The sequence below is a fragment of the Myotis myotis genome, unplaced genomic scaffold, assembly GCF_014108235.1.
Source record: "Myotis myotis isolate mMyoMyo1 unplaced genomic scaffold, mMyoMyo1.p scaffold_m19_p_5, whole genome shotgun sequence".
NCBI classification, from domain to species: Eukaryota; Metazoa; Chordata; class Mammalia; order Chiroptera; family Vespertilionidae; genus Myotis; species Myotis myotis.
In genome coordinates, this window is record NW_023416357.1 from 64629114 (window position 1) to 64645784 (window position 16671).

Consider the following 16671-nt stretch of genomic DNA (forward strand, 5'->3'; position numbering starts at 1 on the left):
CCAGGAGAGTAATTAATTTTCATGATGAATTCATTTTCAGTTCGGTTCAAATCATGAATTGATGATGATTAATTTTCATGACAAATTTCAGTATTAAAAATAAAAAGCTATATCATATCTATGCTCTTTTATATACTAGTGGAAACAATACATTTTAGGAAGCCTTTATATAAAAAACATGAATTTCTTAAAGAGTTGTACATTGGTATAATAATGTGTTTTTATTATTTTACTGTTGTGCTGCTCTTATTATTAGAAAAGCTTAATGTTTTTTGACTGGATATTCACAAGTGCGCCAGATGAATACATTATTTCTGTATTTGTAATGAAACAGTATATTTCATAGAGATTTATGCATTTTACTGAGTAGACTGTTAGTTCTCTGTTAGGGTATTCTGAACTATCTATGACAAAAACAGAGCCCGATTATGATAGATTTTTAAGTGTCAACTGTTTTTTAGTAGCAAAGAGTTATGAATGTTGGGTCAATATTAATTTATTGAACATATTGAAGGTGAAGTAGTAACTATGGGTAATATAATTTGAAAATTCTGCTGCTTTAAAATGAACAATAAAAATATAATTGTGAGCCCTGACTGGTTTGGCTCAGCAGATAGAGCGTCGGCCTGCGGACTGAAGGGTCCCAGGTTCGATTCCAGTCAAGGGCATGTACTTTGGTTGCGGGCAACATCCCCAGTAGGGGGTGTGCAGGAAGCAGCTGATTGATGTTTCTCTCTCATCTGATGTTTCTAACTCTCTGTCCCTCTCCCTTCCTCTGTAAAAAAAAAAATCATTAAAATATAAATATAATTGTGAATTTCATAATTTAATTTATTTGAAAATTAGTTTATTATCTCATAATAGTAATATTTTATCCTAATGCTCATTTGTAAACATACAATGTTTACAAATTAAAATTTTAATAAAAAAGTAAAGTATAAAGAATAAATATTCTTAAAGTCCACTTTCTTACATTTTGGTATATATATACATATATTCTTTCAAAACCAGTAGTTGCTAAGAATATGTATAAACATATGTACACAAATTCTTTAATAAAACAAATTTAGTAATTCTTATGCTGTAAATTTCAGAAGGGTTAGAATGTAAAAATAGATTATTTAATATCTTTTCATTATTTCAACAATTTAAAGGAATTTATTGTTTTCAAAAAGCACTGAAAATCTCCTCTTTTTCCTGGGATCTTAATACATTTGCAAGCCACCTTGGCTTTCTTCCCATCATCTTTAACATGTTTTGCATAGAGAACCTTCTTATATTTTTTACTCCATCAAGCCATGGCTCTTTTTAAAGAACTTTTAAACCTATCTTGAATCATATCCTCTGATGAAAAAAAGATAAAAGGTGAAAATTATAAACTCCCATGTTCTTGCTCAAAAGCTATTCTTAAAGCTAAAGTGTTTTATTCTTTAAAATAAACAAGAAAAGCCAGAGTGTGTCTGTCATCTTTCAGTTTTTATTGTTAAATTCTCTATATTGCATGTTATTATTCAACATTTAGAGTAGCTCTTGTCACTGAACAATCAAGCCATCATTTTCTGCTTCTCCTTTACTGTTCGCCTCCCATTCCTGTAATGTGCGTTTTCCCACCACCTCTCCTCTTAATGTACATTTGTGAGAGTAAATAGCTTTCTGGTGATGAAGTTCATGGCATATGTCTTCACTGCTCTTGGAGAGAAGAAAGGAAGAAAACATTTATCACGTTCTTACTGCTTTGCTGAGGTATTTTTTCCTGATGTTATTCATAAATAAGCCTATCTTGCTGCCAGTGTGCACTGGTTTCTTTCCAGACCCATCTAGAATGAGAGCCATTTGTATCAACAGGAAAATTATGTTCTTTGATGATTGAGGATATAGATTTATTAGATAGATACCTTGGTGGTATAATAGAAATGTTTATTATCAATACCTTTCTTATAAATTGTACTGAAATTGTGGATTTTTAAGTCACATTTGAAAATGTATCAATGCAACATATTTTAGATAGCAAACTAAAATGATTGTTTTGAAATAAAAATTAATGATTATTTTATGCATTTAGGGCTGCTGAAATTCTCTACTATTTCGCCCTGAAACAAGCTCAGAAATACAAGATAAGTGCATTTCTTTCATCATCCTCTTATACGGCGCTTACAGAAGCCAGAAGGAATGTGGGACTATTTCAACATCATGATGCTATCACAGGAACCGCAAAAGATTGGGTGGTTGTGGATTATGGTACCAGGTAATATAATTATTTAAAAGTGATTGTAAAACAAAATCTTTTAAAACTTTGGGTCATAAGCTTATATCTTTTGATGTTTTTTTGTCTGTGTGTTTGTTTGTTTTAAATATATATATTTATTGATTTCAGAGAGGAAGGGAGAGAAAGAGATAGAAACATCAATGATGAGAGACAATCATTGATTGGCTGTCTCCTGCATGTCCCCTATTGGGGATTGAGCCTGCAATCCAGATATATGCCCTTGGCCAGAATCAAACCCGGGACCCTGCAGTCCACAGGCCGATGCTTTATCCACTGAGCCAAACCAAATAGGGCTTGATAAAGTTTGTAATGTATATCAGACTACATTAATAATATTCCTTGTAATATTTCTGTAAAAATAAAACACACCAATTTTCAAAGCATTTTTTTTTTCAAGAAATCTGTTCACAGCGTACTAGCTTTCTCAACTTTTTATTATAGTGCATTTGTACAAATGGAGTAGTAAAATATTATAAAATGGATCCTGTTTTCTCCCAGGTACTTGGAGTACCTTCATAACTAAGGATTTGATAACCAAATCATGGTTATAACTCAGAGAGATACAGAGGTTCACTTCATTGTATAGAAATTTAATTTCATCCTATTTTCATCCAGTTGTTCTTGGATATCTTATATTTCTAGAGAGATATTGACAAGAAAGAGGAAGCCTAGAAGCATAGCCAGCAAGTACAAGAACCTAGAAACCTTGTCAAATATGGATTATATAAGGAATTGGGATGAGAAAGGAAGGCCTGGGTATTAATATTAAAGTCATCCTCAACATTTTGTAGCATTTAACATCATAAAGCTGTTAGATGAATGAGAGGAGAAAACCTCAGTTATTTTCATATTGCAGAATTAGAAAAAATGAGTACAGTCTTTAGCTTAGAAAAGCCGGTTTTTGTAAACAGTGCTTCCCAATAATGGAAAGGCTTATCTTTTGTAATAGTGAGATTTCCATCAACATGCTGGAGTGTGAACTACCATTCATTAGGATCAGTGCAGAGGAGATTCTTACAGGAAGGAATGTTGGTGGTTGCCTCACTATAGTTCAGATTATTATTTCTTCCAGATTTTTTTTTTTTCTATCAACAGTGGTATGCTGTGATAGCACTTCAAAATTATTAAAAATATGCTCTGATTTTCTTATAATATAGATTTAAAAAGTGAATCTCTGTTTTACATAAACAATTGATCCACAGCTGATGTTACCAATTGAAATAAATGTTAATTATGTTTTGTTAATATTTTGACTGCCTTTCTAGAAATTTGGGAGGAAATACCCTTGAGGTTTCATTAGTTGATTTGAGTCATATATATATATATATATACTAGAGGCCCGGTGCACAAAAATTTGTGCACTCGGCGGGAAGGGGGGATCCCTCAGCCCGGCCTGTGCCCTCTTGCAGTCTGGGACCCCTCAGGAGATAACGACCTGCTGGCTTAGGCCTGCTCCCGGGTGGCAGAGGGCAGGCCCAATCCCTAGGTGCAGCCCCAGGTCGGGCTCAGAGCAGGGCCGACTGGGGAGTTGGGGTGCCACCCCCTGTCATGCACAGAGCAGGGTGGATTGGGAGGTTGTGATGCCACCCTCAGTCACGCTCAGGGTAGGGCCGATTGGGGGGTTGGGGCACCGCCCCCTGTCACACTCAAGGCAGGGTCGATGGGGAGGTTGTGGCGCCACCCCCTGTCATGCACAGAGCAGGGCCGATCAGGGGTTTGGGGAGCTCCCCCCTGTCACGCACAGAGCAGGGTGGATCAGGGGGTTGGGGCGTCGCCCTCTATCACCCACAGAGCAGGGCTGATCAGGGCGTTGGGGCACCGCCACTGTCACACTCAGGGCAGGGCCGATGGGGAGGTTATGGCTCTACCCCGTCACACACAGAGCAGGGCCCGTGGGGTGGGGGGGTTGGGACGCTGCACCCTGTCACACACAGAGCCGCAGGGCGATCAGGGGGTTGGGAGCTCCCCCCTATCAGGCACAGAGCAGGGCCGATAAGGGGGTTGGGTCGCCTTCCCCTGTCACATACAGAGCAGAGCCGATAGGGAGGTTGTGGCTCCGCCCCTGTCACACACAGAGCCACAGGGCAATCAGGGGGTTTGGGCGCTGCCCCCTGTCATGCTGATCCCGGTGCCAAGAGACCTTGCGGCTCCGCTGATCCCGGTGCTGGGAGGCATATTACCCTTTTACTATATAGGATAGAGGCCTGGTGCACGGGTGGGTGCCGGCTGGTTTGCCCTGAAGGGTGTCCCGGATCAGGGTGGGGGTCCCCACTGGGGTGCCTGGCCAGCCTGGGTGAGGGGATCATGCCTGATTGCAGCTGGTCACACACCCTTCAGGGTGGGGGTCCCCACTGGGGTGCCTGGCCAGTCTGGGTGAGGGGCTGAGGGCTGTTTTCAGACTGGGACTGAAGCTCCCAACTGCTCCTTTTTTTCTTTTTTCTTTTTTTTTTATTCTGAGCCAGCTTTAGCTCTGAGGCTCCAGCTCTTAGGCCTCCGCTCCTGAAAGCAGGTATCTGGTTTGTTTAGGTTCTACAATCGAAACTCTGTATCAACTCCAGGTCTGAGATCCCGGCTAGCTGAAAGCTGGTTTCTGGGGTTTTGTTTAGCTTCTGTTTTTATAATGATGTTTCAAACTGCCAGCTCAGAGGCCTGCAGCGGCAGGCGGGGAACGTTGGAGTCCTCCGTCACTGAAGCAAGCAAGCCTCATGTTAGTTTCAAGCTGCCTGGCTGCCGGCCGCCATCTTGGCTGGCAGTTAATTTGCATATCGCCCTGATTAGCCAATGGGAAGGGTAGTGGTCTTATGCCAATTACCATGTTTCTCTTTTATTAGAAAGGATATTTAATTTCAAGGTAGTATCTTGAATATCTTCTCAATTTTCTTGTGGCATATGTATTTGGAATCCATCTCTTGAGGTTTAAGATGAATTTAAAGTGGTAAACACTCACTGGATGATAATGATGCTGGGTTTTTTTCCCTCAAGAAGCAACATTTTGTTTGTTTGTTTCAAGAGTTTTTGAAAGTAAGGTTAGATCTTCAATTTTTTCTTTTCACTTGTCTTCTTGGTTTATTGAAAGTTTAAACATAAGGCCGCTTAGAATCAGACCTGAGTTTCTAAGAGGATAAAGAGAAGTCCTTCTCCTGCACTGCCTCCTTGCTTTCTGGCTGCCATGTTGAAAGAGATTTAGGTACAGGTTACTGAGATTTTGCTACAGGACGTTTTCTGTCTCATCAACTTTCCAGATACCTGTCATTATATCTTCCATGTGTTTGCTATTACTTTTAGCTTATAAAAACATTCCTGTACAAATTGCATCTTAGAGAAAAACACACAACAATAATTCTCAGATTGTATTGACATTTGTGAATTTGCTTTGTGAGCAGTTCACACTTCACTGAAACATCACAAACAATTATCAAGTCATTATCACAGACATTTTCATTTGGAAATTTCAAAACACAGGTAAGAGAATTATAAATAAAGAGGCAGGTATGTCCAGAAAGTTTCCTATTTCAAGTGAGTTCTTATCATTGTTATCTTTTGATTAACCTTTTTTCTTCTTCTAAGTACTTACTAGTAATCGGTGGCATAAAAAGATTCTTTCTAGCCCTAGCCGGTTTGGCTTGGTGGATAGAGCGTCAGCCTGTGGACAAAGGGTCCCAGATTCAATTCTGGTCAAGGGCACATGCCTAGGTTGTGGGCTCAATCCCCAGTGGTAGGCGTGCAGGAGGCAGCCAACCAATGATTCTCATCATTGATGTTTCTACCTCTCCTTCTTCCTTCCTCTCTGAAATCAGTAAAAATATATTACCAAAAAAAAAAAGGTTCTTTCTAGGTTTCACTTTGTGACTACAGGAATGGGGTAATGTTGCTTCAACCAGTATGAAAGAAATTGAAAATATTGGATACTGATTTTTAAGTTATTTCTCAAACTAATAAAATTTTTGATTCACAGACTCTTTCATTCATTAATGAATTTGAAGAAGATAATTGGATCTTCCACACTACTACTACTTTTGAAGGACAAACACTCATATGAATCATACTCTTTTGATACTCTCCTAGACATGGTTAGTTGATATCTCTTATATCCATTATAAAAATGTGATTCTTTCGTTCTTTGATTGTAAAAAAGGGGTAAGAAGCTTAGTGAAAAGACATTGAAAAATAATTACTTTTTGTACATTATTTGAAATAATTTGTATTACTTTATATAAATTATTTGTGTGTTCTTTCCTATAAGTGTGCCTATGTTTGATTTATGGTGTGTACTTTGTTCTGACCAAATTTAAGTGTGAAAAATAAAATAATAAACTTATTTCAAGGAATGTGAAACATACACTCTTTTAGAACACTATTAAGGTGATATTGTAAGGTAACTAGATATTACAAATAGCTATTTTGCTGGGCATTAATTAGAATCCCCTTGATATTTGAACTTCTGTAAATCCTTAATCTGTTCTTAGTAAACTTTAATTTGGGTACTCTTAACTTATCTTCTGGTTTCAGGATGAGTCCATGAGGGCTATGGGCAGTGCTGGGATGTGTAACAGTAGGGCAGTGATTGAGGATTTAGAAGACTAGCTGTTTGCCTCAACCTCTGCACCTGATTGCATGGGCCTTGAAAAAGTTATAACATCTGTGAGCCCTCATTCATTTAACATAAAGTGGGATGATAATACCTACCTTGTCTAGTGTTATTATTAGGATCAGAGGAGCTAATAAAACAGAGCATACACTGAAAGGAAGAACAGTGGAAGAAATGTTTGATTGTAACCCTCCTTAAATTTCCACATGGGCACTCAGATATTTTAAAATTATAATTTATGTGTCATTAGAATCTTGTGAATGATAGACTTTCACATTTTATATGTAATTTAAATTTACATTTGTGGAATCAGATATTTACATATGCTGATGCTTACAGTCAGATCCTGATTATGCGTTTTCATACTAAAGTTAAAAAATGCAGTAAGTAGACATACATTTCTTAATGTGACACATAATGATACAAAAGTAAAGTAGTAAAACTTTTTGCAAAATTATCTCTAGAACTAGATTTATTTTGTTCCTAATTGGAGCTACCCATATGGACTCTAGTCCCAAGTAATATAGACTGTACTAGATGTCTAAATATATACACATACACAATACACACAAGACTTATTTATTTTGAACTTTGTTGGGCATTATATAGCTGCAAAGAGGATTTTTTTCTTATTTTGCCTTTTTAAAGATTTTTGCAAGGTAATATTGCATAGATAATTTTGAAGCTTGTTTTAAAATAAAATTTTCTTTACATTTTTATAGGATTTAAAACAAAAATCACAAGGTTCCCTGCCACAAAAAAATATAATAAAGCTGAGTGCTGAGCCAAGGTAAAATACATTTCTCATATACTTTTACTAATTTTCTGACTTGACTCTTTTGGTTTTCATGATTCCGTTTTCTATTTGGCAGATAGTATTTCATTTAATCATTTTATTAATTTTAAAATATTTTCTGAAGAATGGATTTCCTTTCATGACTATGTCATGTTCATTGCTAATAGTTAATGCATACTTGGCAAGAGATGGTAAATATATAGCTGTGATAAAAATTACCTTATCTTTGTAACATTGATTATTTTCACAGTATGTTCTTTCCTGATTAACTTTTTGTTTACTTACTTTCTTTTAATTAATCCCCATTTATTTTAAATGAAGAAAGAAACTTAATTAGTTGACCTAATAATGGTGCATTTAATTGGTGGCTGCCTCTGATTTATAAAGAAATGCTTTATGTTTTTATTGGCAATTATTCAAAAAGTCATCTGTTTTAAATGACCACATATCCATCAGTCAGTACCCAGTATACTGAGATACACAATATATTTTTGTAATATAACTTTTTACTATTTAAATTGAGAAATTTAATATCACCTCTTACAAATCTTATATAATAAAGAGGTAATATGCAAATTGTCCCTTATGCTGTAATGGCATCAAAAGTTGGCAGCACGCACAGCGGGGGTGGGGCAGTGGGGGCATGGCTGGCGGCTGCTTCCACCAAGGTTTCCACGGCCCCACGGCCCCACGGCCCCACGTGCGCACCACAGGGAAAGGGCCCGGCGGCCACTGCGCATGGCCCAGAGGTGGGGCGTCGGGGCGGCACTCCAAGACTCAGGGCTGTCCGCAGTGTGCGCAGTGTTCCAGCATTGCAGGGCAGGACTCTGGGACTCGGAGTGGTCCTGTGGCGCAGGGGACGGGGAGGGGGTGTGTCCCGGGTCTCACGCAATTTCGTGCAACAGGTCACTAGTTATAGGATAAAGCAGCTGTGGGCAAACTACGGCCCGCGGGCTGGATCTGGCCCGTTTAAAATGAATAAAACTAAAATAAAAAAAGACCATACCCTTTATGTAATGATGTTTACTTTGAATTTATATTAGTTCACACAAACACTCCATCCATGCTTTTGTTCCGGCCCTCCCGTCCAGTTTAAGAACCCATTGTGGCCCTCGAGTCAAAAAGTTTGCCCACCCCTGGGATAAAGGAATAACTGTAAAGAGGAGTTCATGATTTTAACTAGGTGTACTTTATTTAAGTTATTAAAAAATAAATGGAATCAAAGTATTACAGAAAATTTACAATTGATCTTAAGGAAGTGTCCATTCAAGGAAATTATTATTGACGGTAGCATGGGACAGAAGAATACCATGCTATTCTTTGTTGAAGAAAAAAGCCCCCAATATGTGTAGGGCACCAGGGCTGAATAGAAAACTGAATATTACAGCACAGCCACCTTGGATCACAGCCTTTTGGTAACTTGCAGTCAGGCTACAACTACGCATTGAATGTGTTATTCACTCACACTTTTCTCCATGTCTGCATCTTCTTTATATCCTTCAGGCCTTATTAACAATCTGGTTATTTTATTTATTTATTTTTTTGTTGTACATTGCCCTTACTAAAAATTAACTCTGTGAGGTCAGGGAACTTGTTTGCTGTTGAATCCCCAGGCAAATATCTGGCATAACAAATATTTGTCAAATTAACTAACTCAAGACAAGAGAGAGTCACGAGCCAATATCAACATAAAGATCAAGGGTAACTTTAACATTCACAGTGTGGATGTTACTTCTATGAGAGTAAATAAATGGAAAAGTTATCACGGAAACCTATGACAAAGCTCTACAAAATGACCAAAAAAAAAACCCAAAAAAAACAATGGGAATAGCGTGAAGACTCAAAAGAACTTTAAAAATTATTTATTACAGAGACCAGAAAAAAAAATGTTAATAAAACCCAATCTTTGGAATTCTCAAAATGGTTGAGTCGTGATCTCTAAGCAATATGAAATAGAAAGCAAAAGGCTGAAATGAAAGGCTAAGATATGAAAAATGGGAGGAGTGCTGTAGGAAAGATCATTGGGAGGCTAGAATAGAACATCATTAGTGATTCTGAAGAGTAAAACGGATATTGTGAAAGAGTATTTCACTGACATGAATTTAAAAAATTAAAACTCTTGCGATACTTTTTAAGAATGGAGAGAAAAGGAAGACGAATGGTAATGAGAAAGACAATTATAGGTATAGAGGGCAGGATTTCAACAAAAGAACTATAGATATTTTTAAATTTTTCAATTGCCGTTGACATACAATTATATTAGTTTGAGGTGTACAACATAGTGATTAGACAGTTACCTTATGAAGTTTAAACGTGGGGTGTGAGGAGCGGATCTCCCCCTTGTGGGTTCTTGCCTCATGAAGCTTGAAGAATAAAATTTGCAGACTAAAAGGACTTGTTAGTAAAAGGGTGGAAATTTATGGAAGCAAATACAGACTCCCACGTAGGGAGGGGCTCCCAAGGGGGTAACCCACTAAGCCCCCTTTTTCTAAGGTTTATAAAGGCTATAGTTCTTTTTCTCTTCATGCTCTCTTCTAATTGGACCCCTTCCCTATTTTATGACCCTGTGCTTTCCTAATTGGTCACTCTTGCAGAATATCATCTTCAAAGTCCAAAACCCATGTGGTGCCCCCCTATATTTCTTCCCCTTATCTTGTAACGTTCCTTTATCTCCTGGGAACATATGTTTCCCTCTTTCCAGCATCTGTTGACATTTCTCTATCCTCTGTGAAAGTATGTTTCCTTTTTCCCCATACTCTATGATTTTTTTTTTATCCTCTATGAAATTATGTCTTCCTCTCACCTTATCCTGTGGCACCTTTCTATTCACTGTGAATGTATGCTTTCTGGCGGCTCCAAGCCCTCACCTATGCATTCCTCCCCCATGGACCCTCTTTTTTCCTAAGACTCCCTAACCTTGCCTATTTTATCCCTAAAATTCCTTTCAAAGTGATCACCTCAATGTCTAGTACCCATGTGACACTATACATAATTATTACAATATTATTGACAGTAATCCCTACACTGTACTTTACATCCTTGTGACTATTTTTGTAACTGTCAACTCGTACTTTTTAATCTTTTTCACCTTTTTCATTCATCCCCCAAGCCCCTTCCTATTGTTCTGGGGAACATAAGTTTGTTAAAAGAATTATAGATTTTCTTTAGGGGAAAAAAATGGAGCAGAGGCAATGATCAAAGATATAATTGATAAAAAGTCTCTTAGCTGAGAAAGTCTCTCTTTATAGATGTAAATGGCTAATTTCTGGGTAGTATAAATGAAAAGAGAGTCATTCATAGTACATCTTGGTAACTTAATTCAATTAAAAAGAAAAGTTCATATTGTCAAATACCCAGACAATAAGACAAATATTATATAATATGGAACAAAAGCTAGACTGACTTTGGTTTCTTCTCTATGATGAGAACAATATGGATGATTGAAGTCATTTTATACTCAGTTATGTTTCATAGGTGAAAGCAACAAAAAGACATTTTAAAATATGGAAATCCTTATGAAACATAGGAAAGGCACCCTTCTTTTTAAAAATTGCCTTGATAATCAAGTCTAACCTCAGCTCACAGGTATATGAATCAAAATTGAGAAGACATTGGAAATAGATATTGTGAAATCCAAATAATTGTAACACCAAACTGAAAGGAGAAATGCCCATCTAGTTTTGGCAGAACTTTTATAATGTAAAGGTAGTTTACTCACAGTAATGTAGATCTGTGGCTTCAGGTAATGTTAGCATTTGAAAGAGGTAGAGAGGCAGGAGCCTATAGATCTTAAATAAATAATTGTTTTGCCTCAGGAAGATTTAAAAGATAAATGCTCATGGTAAGAGTGTTATTTCCTACTCAATTGCCTTTATTTATTGTCAAGGTATTATTGACTCCACAAATATATATTTCTGAGGAAAGTATCCAGAGTTCCAGACCCACACACCCATAGGCCAGATGCATAGCTCCATTTGGATGACCCACTCACCTCCTCAATGTGTTTCCAACTAAACTCCTCTCCACTCAAACCTATTCTCTGGTCCCAAGCTCTTTAATAAAAATTTAGCATTGTCAGCCAGCTTGCCAGGCCAGAAACCTGGGCCTTGATTTTATAGTGGTCATATGTTCCAGTTTGTCACTAGTGTCCCCTCTCACTCTCAAAAGTGTATTCATTTAGACCATAAATTATAGAATTTACCCTGACCATCTTTGTCACTTTTCTTTCAACTTGTATCCAAACAAACTCCAGGTCTTTTCATTCTATTTCTTACATTGAATTTTATCTCAATTCTGTCTACTTCTGACCTTCAATACCACTACTCTACTTCTGTGATGGCAATAACCTTGTCACAGATATCTCTGCCTCATGCATTTGTTGAAAAAATTAAACAAGGTTATTTATATGAACTTAATACTGTGGAATCTTGCAGTTAGTAGGCACTCAACAAGATAAGTAACTCCTTAGCTCAAAACCCATTTATTCTCCCATGGCCTGTGGGTAAACTCCTAAATGCTAACTTGGCTTATGTGTCTGCATTTTGGTTTCTCTAGCAGCATCTTTCATATCACCCCAGCCTGCACTGTGTGCTTCAATACTCACCTATCAATTCTATGACATGCCAAGTTCTCTGTTACTTCTAGCCTCTGCTGCTTGGGGAAAAAAACAAGCAAACAAAAAAAACTACCACCATCCCCCCCCCCCCCCCCGCCCCAATTTGTCTGATTGATTCCTCGTTATCTTTTAGGACTCAACTTAGATGTTACATTCTGTGTCACCTTCCCCTAATATCTTTGAGTCAGGGCTAGGTGTCGCTCTTAAGCTCCCACAGAACTATGTTTTCCCACTTACTACATGTATAATATTCCTTTGAAGAGATGTCCTGTTAACCTGATGAAGTCATGACCTGGGTCTTGTTAATTATTCTACCATGACACATGGAGCAGTCTTTTAGGAAAGTGGTCTAGTTATATGTTCCAGGAGCATTCAAACGGCAATGCCCTGGAAGATATATCTCTCAGCTTTATCATGTGAACAGATATTTTAAAAGACTTTACATTTTGGCCAACAATAACCATCAGTGGATTAGTCAAATATTCTGTGTTCACAAAATTCTATATGAAGTTTTTAAATGATGTCAAATTAGCATTTCTTTTTTGTAATAAAAGCATTGTAGGGTTGGTAAATATTGAGGTTTTAGCTTAAGTCTTAATGAAATCTGGCTTTCAATTTCTGTGGAGAAAATGCAGAGGACCTCTTTGAATTGAAGAAGTTGTGGATAGTTGAGTGAAATAAGGAAGAAGTGTTTGGCACGTATGAGGTATTTGCTGAATTGATAGCTAATTAAGATGGTTAGATGAACATTATGAGAGAGAAGTTACATGTAATATTTGATAGGTAGTTAACTAAAACACATATTTAAAAATAAGCAGCCCTTTAAGGAAAAGTTTGTTTATAGTGATGAATCTTTATGAGAAAATTTTTGCTTTAGCAGAATTGTCTTGCATTCAATGTTACCTTATTTTAAGATCAATATTAAGTCTTTGGTACTTGTTGGCCTCCCTATGTTACCCAATATCACTTGTGTGTATAGTATTTCCCTGCAAATTACATTTGACTACATATAACAGATCTCATTGGCTTTATAAGAAAGCATAATTTTTCTTATGAACAAGTTTCAAGGTAGGTAGTTGAGGACTCATGATTTATTTCACAGTGTCATTGAAGGGACCTGGCCCATTTACCTTTCAGCTCTGCCATCCTTTGCCTGTGACAAGATTATGCCTGCTTCTCCACACATTACCCCTGTGCTCAAACCAGGAAGGAGGAAGAGCATGGATAAAAGTTATGCCAGTAGAGTTTGCTGACTTTTATTAAATTAGGGATACAATTTTCTGGGAAACTCTTATTGAATTATAATTACATTTCATTGGCCAGAACTGTGTCACATGACTACCCCAAGCATGCAGAATCATTTTTTGTTGTGTTTTTTTTTTTTGCGGGGGAGGGGAGTTACATTTTTTTTTTTTTAAGCTAGTATTATCATCCTGAGTAAAATGAGGTTTCTATCAGTAAAGGAGAATGTGAGACTGGCTCTTGGGTAGGCCACTACCAGCATCTACTCTTAGGCTCAGTAATGAGTAATACTCTAGATCCTAGGGCATCTACCATGTTTTCTGATCATTGCCTACTCTTTCCTGCCTGCTTCAGCTCAAACTGGAGTTATGTTCTGTACACTTTCTGTGTTAAATAAATTAGCACTGGGTGTTACAAATTTTTTAAAAACTTGTTCTCAAGCATTCCTATCAGGTAGAAAAACAATCTCAAACACAGAATTATTATAGAAACAGATTTTTCTATTTATTTCAAAACCGAAATATAATTGAGTATTGCAAAATTAAGAATTGGGAGAGAGATAAAATAAAAGCTCATAAAATAAGAGCATATATATGCTATAGGGATTTGGGATTTTCACATATTAAGAAAATGCTGTATTCTTAAATGTTTGTTATTTCTTAGTGCTCTAATTAAGACCATGTTAAAATGTACTTATTCGTTGGTTCAGTCAGCCAGCCATTCAATGGCAGATCTATTTGAGTTCCTGACTTGTGTAGCACTGTACTATGGATGTGTTCATAGCTTTGTCCTCCTTTTATTTCTTAGTTATTTCTTGCTCAGAACCCATACAGGCAGGGTGTCTCCTGTAAGTGGTCTGTGACTTAGACTCTGCTATATAACCTGCCCCAAAATACAAGTTCTTAACCCTTACCTGAAATCTTTTCAGGGTTATATAAATTTGTGAATTCAGTTTGTGTGTTTTTTTAGGAAAATGCCATATATACACATTACATAACACTTCAGAATCTGAGGCAGGACTCACTCATCGAATACTTTTACATTTCTGAATAGTCAGATCCAGTGGGATAAATAATTAAATGTAGCTTCATGTCAGTTCAGTTTTGCCACCAAATGTTTTTGAAAAATCTTTATTTTCAAACTTCTTGGATTTTGAAGATGGATATTGTAGAATAGACCTATAGAGTAATGATTTGGAAGAATTATGAAATTATTTTAAATGATTATCAAGTTCCCTAATGAAGATACATTATAGCAGATACCATCTTGATTCTTCTGACTGGTGTTAAATTATTAGCATTTATGCTTTAACTTTTCTTTTATGTCCTGATTTCCATCCTTTTTAACAACCCGTTGGAAAATGTCTCTCAAGAAATCTTGGCTAGTTGTGCAGTGCTGAATCTTCACCCTTCTGAACCACATTCCCTAAGCATGGAGATCTTTAAGAGTTGACTTTTTTCTTTGTAAGAGTCCTTTCCTTGACTCTACTGAGTGTTCTAACTTTCTGACTCTAATTCAAGAGTCCTCATTATCAGAATTTGCCTTTTCATAAAATTTTTTATTCCATTCTTCTGCCTCCTGAAATAATATTTTTATAATTATTGCATCAGGCAGTTTAATGTTTATGATCAGCAGCTTTAAGTAATATAATTGTATATTAGTTATATATACATTTTTAATGTCATTTAGAAGTTTCAGGAGAATGTCAGTAGGCTACTATAAATCTCACACATTGACTTTTAAGTGATTTACAATGTGGAGTTTGTCTCAGTACTTTCAAGTTGTTCTTTTTATATATTTTATGTGAACTTCATAAAAGTCTTTCTTCCTAGGCCCCTTGTAATTAGTCTGCTGTGACTTTGTTCCTAGGTACAAAATTATTTTAGATTTTACTAAATTTAGATTTTATTATGGAAGTGATTGAACAGACTGAATTTTAAATGATAGTTTTAAGATTTCTTAAAAAGCAATGGCACAGTAGTTGTATGTTCAGTGAGTACCTGCAAAGTTGACTGGTAAGTCTATATTTCAATTGACAGTTTGCTGTTTATACTTTAAATCAAACTTTCTTAACTAGCCATGAGGTTCTAGTTTATTGTTCTCATTATATGGGAATTGAGTTGTGTGGTTTGTCTAATGAAATTAAACTGATTTTGCTTGTTGATGACATCTTACAATTACCCCATCAAGGACTACAATCAGGAAAGTGCTGAAGATGAGGAAGAAAAATATGGTGAGATATTTTGATGCCTTGTAATATAAAGGCAGAGTTAGCATGGGGACTACCACCTTTAGTTTAGGAATGACTGAATAATTTCCAGTAAGATATCTAGAAATATGTCACTTGTAGAATCTAAGAAAAACTTTGGAAAGAAGATAAGATAGTGTTAGTGAAGAGCTGGAATTAGTTTATGTGTGTCTGCCAGATAATCCAAATTTTGAATGGTTCTGTTCTGTTGTTGCTGTAATGCCAAAGGTTCTTCCCCCATAGTTGGCGTTACATAATACACTATGACAGTGTTAAAGTAAATTAAATATCTGGCTTGTGAGTGATTTTTTTTAAGTGGTTTGTATTGGGTGGAAGTAATTGACAATTATCTTAATATATAAAAACCCTGGGTCCCTCACGACTGGAGGCTCAACCAACTGGAAGTCAGTCCTACAGTCCTGCTGACTGCTACGGCAGCAGGCGAGGTGACCCAGCACTGACTGCTGAGGGGGCTGCAAATCAGGCCAGAAGAGAGGCCTGAGAGAGAAGCAGGGTCTGATCTGTAGCCTCTGTGGCAGTGTTAATCAGCACTTGGCTCTCTCTTTCGCTCAGGGCCTGGCCAGCAGCTGAGCCTCCATTTCTCTCCAGACCTCCACCAGGGCTGCTGATCAGCCCCGCCTTTCTGATCAGGCCCCGTTGATAGACCCAGAGACACTGACTGGCATAGAAACCAACCAATCAGAAACAAATCTGGGTGAAGCGTGAGGAGCCAATGGCTTCCTAGGAGGCAGAGCTTTTGACACTGACTGGCATAGAAACTGACCAATCAGAACCAAATCTGGGTCAACTGTGAAGAGCCAATGGCTGCCTAGGAGGCAGAGCTTTTGACTCTGACTGGCATAGAAACCGACCAATCAGAACCAAACTGGCTGGCAGAGGAGGGCAGTTGGGGGCG

The 16671-nt window shown here is 37.2% G+C and overlaps 1 protein-coding gene across 9 annotated transcripts in view; it reads left to right on the top strand.

Annotated features, from left to right (window-relative positions):
* Positions 1-16671, top strand: part of MAN2A1 (mannosidase alpha class 2A member 1) — a 166124-nt gene that overhangs the window by 83953 nt on the left and 65500 nt on the right. For all 9 annotated transcript variants that reach the window (XM_036309636.1, XM_036309635.1, XM_036309633.1 and 6 more), the window contains 3 exons: positions 2063-2245; positions 6222-6336; positions 7577-7644. In XM_036309636.1, the coding sequence (XP_036165529.1) occupies positions 2063-2245; positions 6222-6336; positions 7577-7644 (366 nt within the window). The remainder of the gene's footprint in view (positions 1-2062; positions 2246-6221; positions 6337-7576; positions 7645-16671) is intronic.